Below are 11869 nucleotides of genomic sequence, written 5' to 3' on the forward strand. Positions count from 1 at the left end.
TGTTCATTAAGTTGATTTAAACATCAATTATTGTTATCTCATTGCAATGTGCAGAAGGAGAGAAATTAGCAGTATATTAGCAGTTGATTCAGCAAAAAAAAATAAATCAGGCACAATGGCAATCCAGACGAATTCAGATTGCTGGGGCAGCATCCGCGAAGAACCTTTAAATATAGAGAACATCTCCAGGAGTAAAAATGAAAGTACAGCAATTGTGTATTTCTTCCATGGTTCCGGTAATTCTCGCTATATTATATAAAGTAATTCACTGGCCTTCGGTTTTTTCCTACAGATATATAAATTATGAATTTATTTATAAGTAGTGCATCGAGAAAAATGGATGTTCCAACTTAACATCCAACACATATATCAATTATTTTACTCATTCCAATTTACTGCATTATTATTAATATCCTCTAACTGAAATATTAATAATCATAATTTTTCACAAAAAATACTGACCATACGAAACATTGGCTATAAGCTTCATCAAATGAACGATAGATGGCAGCATTTTTCACGAAGTTTACTATAAGCTTCATGAACTGGCCGATAGAGGGCTAGCGTTTTTCTGCACTCGGGTGACGATTTTAATATCTCGGATATTTCAATTTAACCTATACTTTGAACGTCTACGTTTGAACATCTATTTTTTTCGATTTAATCCGAGATTAAACGTTTAAACAATTTAAATAATTTGTTCGTCTAAAATTATGAAAAAAATTATGAAAATTATGAATCTTAAACAACTAAGCAAAAATGCATTTTAAACCAAATAGTTGAATTTTTAACCAAAAAGATTATTTTTCTTCTAAAAGACAAATATTCAGTCAAACCAACTAATTTTCAATAAAAGGAAGGAATTTTTAACAAAATAGGTAAATTTTCAATCATGAAAGATTTTTCCGTTAATAAAGAAAAAAAAATTATTTAAAAATCAGTTTCTGACTCAAATGGTCAATCTTCACAACAGAAATTGAATTTTTGTAACTAAAAATATGAATTATTTACCAAATGAAATCAATTTTTAACCAAGCAGATACATTTTCAAACAAGAAAATTACTTTTTTTAATTAAGTGAATTTTTGACAATCCAAAAGATTAATGTTCGGCCAAAAAAGATAAATTTTAAGACGGGAAAATTAATTTTCAAAAAAAGAATTTCTAATAAAATAGTTAAATTAGCAACTAAAACGATAAATTTCCAACTAAAAATATTAACCCTCAAAGAACATAGATGGTAAAAATCATGGTAAAGTGCATCGTGGGTGTTTATCACCCCAGCGCATTTAATCATGTATTAACCCCTATTGAATATTTTGATACAATAAAATTATCCGATATAATTTAAAATATCTATTATGAGTTAAGTTGATTTCATATCCATTTATTTATTTTAAATTAAAAAAAAAAATGATTGAAAAAAGTGAAAAAATTGTTCTTTTTTTTACTTAAAAATTCATAACTCGCGTAATTTTAATTACTTTAACCTGAAAATTCATGACTATACTTTTGAAATAGTATACTTTCATAAAAAAAATAATGCAATATGGGTGCTTTCAAAAAAGATATTTATTTGCTCAGTTGAAAAGTCAATTTTATGATAAAATGATGAATCAGATTTTTTGCTTCTAAATCGATTTATCATTATAAAAATTGAGGGACTCTAATATGTAATACTATAAAAATATTAGAAAGTGAAAAAAGAGACATATGTAAGTGTATTTTATCAATTATATTTTATTCTACACATCCACAGTCTGCTCTCGCATGACGCGCTGCCGTAAGTTATAAGCCATCTACAAAGAAAAAAAGCATGAAATAATAACAAAAATAATGATTTCACTTAATATGATATACTTACGTTAGAAAGTAAACAAAAATCAATAAAATTTCAAAAAAAAATTTGCTCAAAAATTACTTTTTTACTCAGTAAGTGCACACTGGGTGTTAAACACCCCAAGATTTTTTCACCTCCACTTTTAGCATCTGCTGCTAGTAGATTGACATAAATTTTCAACCGAACAAGATTATTTTTAACCAAAAATGAAAGAGTTCAATTTTCACTTCAAAAAAATAATTTTTGAACCAAAAAAAATAAATGTTTAACAAGATAGTAAAATCATCAAGCAAAAACGATTAATTTTAACCAAATTGTTGAATTTTCGATCTAAAACATTATGTTTTACCAAAAAAAAAAGATTATTTTTCGATCAAAAGTCAAATTTTCAATCAAATACAGGAATTTTCAACCAAATTTTTAAATTTTCAACTGAAAAAGATTATTGTTTGACCGAACATCAAATAGTTAAATTTTCAACAAAAAAAAAATAATTTATTTTCAACAAAATAGTAAAATCGTCAAAAAAATGGTGAATTTTGTACAAAATAGTAAGATTTTCAACTAGAGATAAAGTTTCAACCAAGAAGAATTAATTTCAATCAAAAGTCAACATTTTAATTAAGTACGTGAATTTTCAACTAAATATAGATGAAATTTCAAGTAAAAAAGATGATTTATTAACCAAAGTCAAATAGTTAAATTCTTAAAAACAAAAATGATCAATTTTAATCAAACAGTTGATTTTTATTTAAAAAAAAAAAAACATTTTTAAACAAAATAGTTAATTTTGTAAAAAAAGAGATCAATTTTCATCTAAAACGATGAATCCTCAACAAAAATAATAAGTTTTCACAAAGAAAATCTAAATTAAATCAAGTAGTTTAATTTTCGATTAAAATAAAGCAATCATCAAACGAAAGTTAAATTACATTTTAATAATGTGATTATATCAGGTATATATATTTTCTATATGTATTATTATTATTTTTATAGAAAAGCAACAATTTTGTTAAAGTTATCCTTTATGGTTAAAAAATTCAATTTTTTTTTTGAAAATTCGTCTTTTTAGGTTGATAATTCACCTATTTGGTCAACAATTAATTTATTTGTTTAAAATTCTACAATTTGGTTATTTTTTTTTGGGGTGAAAAATATTTCTGTGTTGAAAATTGAACTCTTTTGTTGAATATTCATCATTTTGGGTAAAGATTTGGTTTTATTAGTTAAAAATGCAAATACTTGTTTACAAATATAATTATTTTAATGAAAATTCAACAATTTTATCTTCTTTTTTTGGTAAAACATAATGTTTGGATCGAAAATTCAACTATTTGGTAAAAATTAATGGTTTTCGCTTGATGATTTTACTATCTTGTTAAAAATTTATTATTTTCTTAGGTTGAAAATTATTTTTTTAAAAGTGAAAATTGAACTCTTTGATTTCTGGTTGAAAAATAATCCTGTTCGGTTGAAAATTCATGTATTTGATTAAAAATTTTACTTTTAATAGAAATTTAATATTCTTGTTTGGAAATTTATCGTTTTAGTTGCTAATTTAACTATTTTATTAAAAATTCTTTTTGTTTAAATTAATTTTTCGGCTTAAAATTTATCTTTTTTGGCAGAACATTAATCTTTTGGATTGCAAAATCAAATATTTGGTTAAAATTTAATTTTTGTTGTTGAAGATTTATTATTTTAGTCAAAAATTCACTTCTTTGACCAAAAATTTAAGTATTCCACTTTTGCGGAAAATTAATCTTTTCTGATAAAAATGTAATTTTCTTAGTTGAAAGTTCATTTCATTTGTTTAATAATTCATATTTTTAGTTACAAAAATTCAATTTTTGTTACGAAGATTAATCATTTGAGTCAGAAATTGATTTCTTAGGTTGAAAATGTAAATTTTTGTTGCAAATTCGATTATTTAATTGAAAATTATTTTTCTAAACTGAAAATGTAGCTATTCCACTTAAAAATCCAACCTTTATAGTTGAAAATTTAACATTTTGAATAATTTTTTTTTTTTTTATTGACGGAAAAATCTTTCATGGTTGAAAATTTACCTATTTTGTTAAAAATTCTTTGCTTTTTTTGAAAATTAGTTGGTTTGACTGAATATTTGTCTTTTTCTTTTGGAAGAAAATAATCTTTTTGTTTGAAAATTCAACCTAAAAATTCAAAATTTTAGGTGAGATTTTCTTTGTTTCTTGACTGAAAAATCTTTCTTGGTTGAAAATTTACCTATTTTGTAAAAAAAATCCTTCTTTTGGTTGCAAATTAATTTGTTTTGCTGATAATTTTTATTTTTTTTTTTTTAGAAAAATTTAGTTAAAACTTGATCTGCTTTGTTAAAAATATCATATTTTTCGTTGAACATTCATCTCTTTGGTCGAAAATAGTAGAAAATAATTGATCTTTTTTTAATTAAAATTGCATTTTTTAAACTGAAAATTTAACTTCCATTTTTTTGTGTCTTTCATTGAAAAATAAAATTTTCTTTAAATACGCGTTTTTTTTAGTTTAGTTTTTTTTTTATTCTGTTAAAAATCAAACTATTTGGTGGAAAATTAAAGTATTTTTGGTTGACATTTTAACTGTTGCTTGAAATTTAATCATTTTGTAAAAAAACGAATATTTTTAGGTTAAAAATTCAACTATTTTGTTCAAAGTTTAATTATTTTACTAAAAACTAAAAGCGCTTAAAATTTAGATTTAAAAAATTTCATTGCACTGTAGCTAAAGTTAAAAAATGAGATACTTTTAAACGTTCATCTCCACTAGACCTACCAGTTGTATCTATAGTGAAAAGGATTTTTCACTGTAAAAGAAAGATACCTAGAAAAATGTATTTTTCCCCTGGAAAACCGGGAAAAATCCTCTAATTTTTTTTTGAGATACGCTAGACACTGATAAAATGTAGAAATTATCCGAATTGTTTAAACGATTAAGCGTTCAAACGCGGGGCACTATATAAAATGTAATTAATTTCCACGGTACTTTAATTTTGAAACTACAGTAGAACCTCGATTATCCGAGGGTCCGCGTTATCCGAAGCACCGCGTTATCCGAGGCAACGGGACTCATCCAAGCACTCCGCGTTAACTGAGGTGTATGCTCGGACAATACGGAGAATCATTAATAAAACAGATAAAGTTGCTACGCTTAGTTCTGAATGCGCGCAGTAGTTTGCAATTATTATTAAATTGATAAAGATAAATCCACATTCGTAAGTTGTTTACTTTTATTTGCTAAATGTTTATATTTATTTTTCTATCTAAAATGCAGCAGAACCTCTATTATCCGAGGGTCCGCGTTATCCGAAGCACCGCGTTATCCGAAGCACCGCGTTATCCGAGGCGATGTGACTCTCCGAATAAAAAATAAATAACTCTTCTGAATTTTGTGCTTCTTCCGTATTATCCGAGTTTTCGCTTATCCGAGGTATCTCCTCTCCACATTACCTCGGATAATCGAGGTTCTACTGTAGTGAAAAAAACTTTTCTCTTCAGGTTCAAATGGTCATGACATAAAAACGTGGTTGAAGTCCGTCTGTAATGAGGAATTTTCATTTCCACACATAAATGTAATTTATCCTGACGCGCCGCTTCAACGCTACAGATTAAATCAAAACATGGTACTCGAATCAATGTCTAAAAGGTTCTTTTACTGAAAAAAGGGTCAAGCAAAAAACTTGAAAATATATAATTACTTTTAGGAATCAAACGTTTGGTTCAATAGAGAAGATCTGTCAGAAACATCAAAGGAAAATAAAGAGTCTGTAAATAAAATGTGCAAAACGGTATTGAAAAATATAGAAGAGGAAGTGGCTAAAGGAACGCCGTACAATAGAATAGTCCTCGGTGGATTTTCCATGGGGGGTGCCCTGGCTTTGCACCTGGCTTACAGATTTAATAAACCCTTTGCAGGATGTTTCGTCATCTCCTCGTTTTTGAACAACGATTCTCTGGTTTACGAGGTAAAGTTTCTCGGGCGATTTCCATTTGATCGCGGTGTACCTGGTCGTGTTACCCTCTCCACTCGACTTCTCCTCACGTCCCTGACTGAGCGAGATTGCTATGCCGGGCTTTGCAATCTGGCTCAGTCAGGGACGTGAGGAGAAGTCGAGTGGAGAGGGTAAGACGAACAGGTACACCGCGATGAAATGGATGCTGTCCAGTTTCTCAGTCACTTTCTCGAGACGCGAATTGAATCTTACTTAAAGATCTTGAATTCATTTGAGAAATTCTGTAGAGTGTCATGAAATTTTCAGGGTGGTCGTTTTAATGACAGAAAAAAATTCCTGTTATTTTTCCGGTTCGCGAACTTTTTTCAGGATCATTGAAATTGATAAAATCGAACTAATTTTATTAATTATATTATAGAGGTAAATTATTTTTAATAAGTTAATTTAATTCAAAAATTCTAATTAATTATTTTAAAAAGAAATAATTTAATTATAATAAGCTTCGAATCTTCGAATGAAGGAAACATGATTTACGGTAATTTTAATAGTAATTTATTGCAACTTAGCATAAATTGCCCAAAATTCAATTTAAATACGTCAATTTATGGTAAGGTGCCATAAATTATCAAAATTTTTAAAATTAAATGCCGGAAATTTAAATATTTTAAACATGAATTTTGGACAATTTATGGTAAGTTACCATAAATTAAATGCAATATCACCATGAATTACCAAAAATTGTATAAATTTTCGGAAATTTATAAAAATGTTTAATATTAAACTTGGGGTAATTTATGGTAATTTACCTGAAAAATTAAAATAAATGGGCAAAAATGTCAATAATTTTCCGGAATTTTAGAAATTTTTATATTCAATTTTGGGCAATATGTTTCCGAAAATTTATGGAAATTTTGGTTAATTTATCGAAATTTTACAGGTAAATATGGTAAGTTACCATAAATTACCTAAAATTCCATTAAATATGTCTATACATTTTTTATTCGGGCAATTTATGGTAAATTACTATAAATTACTTGTAATATTATCAAAAATGTTATAAATTTCCGAAAATTTATAGAAATGTTTCCAACTGCATTTTGCACAATTTATGGTAAGTTACCGAAATTTATTTAAAAAAATTAAAATTGAATTTTTGTAAATTGTCGTAATTTAACTGAAAATTTAACATAAATGACCAAAAACTTCAATAATTTTGCCGAAATTCAAACATTTTTCCATTCAATTTTGTGCAATTTTACAGATTAATATGATAAATTTCCATAAATTACCTAAAATTCAATTTTAAAATGTCTATCAATTTCTGGAAATTTTCAGTCATTTATGGTAATTTTACAGGTAAATATGGTAAAATACCATAAATTACCTTTAGTATTACCAAAAATTTCATAAATTCCTGAAAATTTATACAAATGTTTCAAATCGAAATTTGGGTAATTTATGGTAATTTAACTGAAAAATTAACATAAATGACCAAAAATATCAATAATTTTTCGAAAATTTAGACATTTTGTAATTCAATTTTGGGCAATTTCACAGGTAAATATGATAAATTACCTAAAATTCAATTTCAAAATTTCTATAAATTTCTGGTCATTTGTGGTAATTTTACAGCTAAATATAATAAATTCACAAAAATGACCTAAAATACGATTGAAAAATGTCTTACAGGTAAATATGGTAAGTTACCATAAATTACCCAAAATTTCATTTTAAACATTTTAATAAATTTCCGGAGTTTTTTGGTATTTTTGGGTAATTTACCATAAATTTCCCAAAATGTAATTTTAAAATGTCTATAATTTCCTGAAAATTATCAAAATTTTGTGTCATTTATGTAAATTTTACAGTTAAATTACCGTAAATTAACCAAAATTCAGTATGAAACATTTTTATAAATTTCCGGAAATTTATGTAATTTTCTTTCATTTATGATAATTTTACAGGTAAATATGGTAAAATACCCAAAAATTTAATTTTAACATTTTCATTAATTTTCGGTATTTGATTAAATTTTTCGTAATTTATGGTAAATTACCATAAATTACCCAAAATTTAATTAAAAAATGTCTATAAACTTCAAGAAATTTCCGGAAATTATTTGTAAATTATCAGTTATATATGGTAACTTTCTATAAACTGCCGCAAAATTCTTAAAATTTTACTTCCATATCATAGAACATTTACATGTTGTTTGACATTTTTCAAATTTTAAATTATTAAAATTTTTTAAAGATCTTCTTAAATATCTTTTAAAGTGATTCGAATTTTTCCTACAAATTTGGTTAAAATCTTGCTAAATTGAAAATATTTCCTTACAATCTTTCTCATTCAGTTTCAATAATTTTATCAATCTTTCTGAATCTTTTCAATTATTCTCTTCAAATTAATTTTTCGGAATAAAAAATCATTTTCAGTTTTTCTAGAAAATGTTTTTAGTTCTTCTGGAAACTTTTAAAATTCTCAAAAAGCTTCTAAATTTTTTCTTCGAAATCTGCCAAAATCTATATTTGAGTTCAAATTAGGCCGTGGACTATTCGTTACACCGAAATTTTGGTACGAATAGCCGGATTTTTTCGGTACAGTAATTTCCGAATATTTATAAAAATGGTTAAAATGAATTTTTTGGCAATTTATCATATTTACCTGTAAAATTAAAATAAATGATCGAATATGATCATAAATTTAAGAAAATTTATAGATATTTTTTAATTGAATTTTGGATAATTTATGATAAGTTACTATAAATTACCTGTAATATTAATACAAATTACCCAACATTTGATAAATTTAATCAATTGAAAATTATACAAATTGATTTTTTGGTGATTTACCATATTTACCTGTTAAATTAACAAAAATAACCGAAAATGTCCATTAGATATTTATAAAAAAAAGTTTAAAACTGCTTTTTGGGTAATTTATATTAATTTATCAATAAAATTAATATAAATGATCAAACATTTCCGGTAATGTAGGCATTTTTAAATTGAACTTTTTAAAATTTATGTTAAGTTACCATAAATTACCTTTTTTTCAATATAAATTTCCGAAAATTTATAAAAAGGATAAAAATTGAATTTTGGGTAATTTATGATAAGTTATCGTATTTACCTTCAAAATTACCATAAACTACGTAAAATATCCATAAATTTCTTGAAATTCATAGAAAATTTCTAAATTAAGTTTGGGGTAATTTATCTTCAGTTTCCATAAATTACCTGTTATATTACCAAAAATTATCATACATTTTCGGAAATTTATAAAAATATTTAAAATTGAATTTTCGGTAATTTATGATAAGTTATACTTTTTACCTATAAAATTACCATAAATAACGTAAAATATCCATAAATGTCTGTGAACTTATAGAAATTTGGGGTAATTCATCTTCATAGATTTGCGGAAATTTATACAAATGTTTAAAATGGAATTTTTGGCAGTTTATGGTAATTTAACTGTAAAATTAAAATAAATTACCAAAAATTTCAATAATTTTCCGGAAATTTAGACATTTTTCAATTCAATTTTTGGACAATTTATGGTAAGTTACCACAAATGAAATGCAATATTACGAGAAATTAAACATTTTTAACATAAATTTTCAGTAATTCATAAAAATGTTTTAACTTGAATTTTGGGTAACTTATGGTAATTTAATTGTAAAATTAAAATAAATTACCAAAAATTTCAATAATTTCCCGCAAATTTAGATATTTTTTAATTCAATTTTTGGACAATTTATGGTAAGTTACCATAAATTAAATGTAATATTACAGAAATTAAAAAAAATTTAAAATAAATTTTCAGTAATTCATAAAAATGTTTTAACTTGAATTTTGGATAATTTATGGTAATTTAACTGAAAAATTAACAAAAATGACCGAAAATGGCCATAAATTGAATTTTGGACAATTTATGGTAAGTTACTAAAAATTACCAAATTTTTTAAATATCCGGGAATTTATAAAAACATGAAATGATTTTTGGGTCATTCATGTTGATATAACAATGAAATTAACATAAATGACAGAACATTTTTGGAAATGTAGACAGTTTAAAATTGAACTTTTCGCAATTTATGGTAAGTGAACATAAATTACCCATTTTTGTATAAATTTACCAAAAAATTATAAAAATGATACAAAATAAATTCGGGGTAATTTATTTTCAGTTTCTATAAATTACCTTTAATATTACCGCAAATTGTCATAAATTTTCGGAAATTTATTAAAATATTTAAAATTGAATTTTGGATAGTTGAACATATTGATTATGTTGGCCAGTTGACTATATTTTGAATTTTAAAACTAAAAAGAGTTTATAAAATTTTAATCAGGCGTCTAAATTTGTTTAATAAGATTTTTCGATTGAAACAGATTAATTTTTAAACGTTAGAATCTGAAAATTCTAAAATTATGAACTGATTCCAAATCGTCTTATAAAATTATTATTTACTTTTTAAATCCTAAATTACAATTTAATTTAAAAAATCAATAAGTAATATATAGTCGCATTCTAAACTGAATGATATCATAATTAAAAAAAAACAAACAATTTAACTAATTTAAAAAAAAAACGGTTGAAATCAAAGTTGGAAAGATTTTTTTTTCTACAAATTTGTAAAATTCCCAGTCAAAATATAAAACCACTGTCATTTCCCGTTCTCATAAAATTCCCGGTTTTCCAGCGGTTACCTTGAATTTTTGAATCACTTAAAAATACGCTAAAAGCTTTAAAGTCCGTGAAAATCCTCCAAAACTCTTGAAATTTTATTAAAAACTAATAAAGTAAAATATTTACAGGCACTGGACGCAGATTCTAATGCGAAAAAACTACCCCTGATTCAATTGCACGGAGAAAGCGACACTTTAATTCCGCTTAAATCGGGATTAAATTTGCAAAAAAAATTAGGCGAGAGAGGTGTGAACGTAACTTTCAAATCCTATGCTAATACGGACCATGAAATTGTTAGAGAAGAGGTCGTTCTTTTAAAAGAGTGGCTCTTAAACACCTTGCCGCCATTGTAGCTTTAATTGTTTAAATATCAGGATTTTGAAATTAAATTTTAATTTTTGAGGTTCAGGGTTCTTAACTGCCCAAGAATTTATTTAAAGCAAACGCTCTCAAGAATATGCCTAGCATTTAAGCTTGGATAGAGCATTTATGGAGCATTGAAAGCATTTATTATTTAAATAAATATATAAATATCCACTATTTTTAAAATTTTCGTCTCCCGGTTCATGAAAAAATTAACTCTCTTTGCGACACCCACTGCTTTTTAAATCTATATATATAAAAATCCTGTTTCACGATGTTTGTCGCCACTAAACTCCGAAACTACTAGACCGATCTTGATGAAATTTTGTATACTGAGTGTAATTTGGTCCAAATTAAAGGATAGGATACTTTTTATCTCATCTAATTATCTCAATATGTTTTTATTGCAAATTAAATGTTTTTATTTGTGTACTTCCCAATTTTCTGACAGCGGAAGTCGATAAATATCAGCAACCCCTTTTGCAAGAAATGGGTTGACTCTAAATCATATAATAAGAAGGATAAGAAAATTTTTTGTTAAATGCACGCGCGCAAATCGCGCGTTCATGCTGCTGATTTTCTATTTACTAACATGAAAATATACAAAATTAAAAATCCACTATTAAACCAATTTTTTTTAATATAAAGTTTCAAATATTTTCAAAACAATAATTAAAAATTTCGAATTTCAAGCGTCTGAAATTAAAAAAAATATACGGACGATTGTGGACGAATTTTCAACTAAAAAGGATATTTTTTCTACCAAAAATTAAATTGTAAGTCAAAAAATGAATATTCAACCAAAGGGGTGATTTTTTAATTAAAATTATGGAATAATAGTTTCATGCTAAGTAAAAAAAAATTTTTTAACAAAAATCATCCGAATAAAAAACACGTTTTCAATCAAATAGCTCATTTTTCAAACAAAGAAATTAATTTATATTTAAAATCAGCCTTCAAAAAAATGTTTAACAAAAGAGTTTTAACTTTTAAAAATAAAT

At 25.3% G+C, this 11869-nt stretch overlaps 1 protein-coding gene across 2 annotated transcripts in view; it reads left to right on the forward strand.

Moving 5' to 3' along the window:
• The window catches only part of LOC117173379 (lysophospholipase-like protein 1), a 19931-nt gene extending 8355 nt beyond the window's left edge, over positions 1-11576 (forward strand). For both annotated transcript variants that reach the window (XM_033361904.1, XM_033361905.1), the window contains 4 exons: positions 55-236; positions 5356-5480; positions 5562-5822; positions 10634-11576. In XM_033361904.1, the coding sequence (XP_033217795.1) occupies positions 55-236; positions 5356-5480; positions 5562-5822; positions 10634-10858 (793 nt within the window). In that variant the 3' untranslated portion in view covers positions 10859-11576. The remainder of the gene's footprint in view (positions 1-54; positions 237-5355; positions 5481-5561; positions 5823-10633) is intronic.
• The last annotated feature ends 293 nt before the right edge of the window (positions 11577-11869 follow it).

Source organism: Belonocnema kinseyi, chromosome 5, assembly GCF_010883055.1.
Source record: "Belonocnema kinseyi isolate 2016_QV_RU_SX_M_011 chromosome 5, B_treatae_v1, whole genome shotgun sequence".
NCBI classification, from domain to species: Eukaryota; Metazoa; Arthropoda; class Insecta; order Hymenoptera; family Cynipidae; genus Belonocnema; species Belonocnema kinseyi.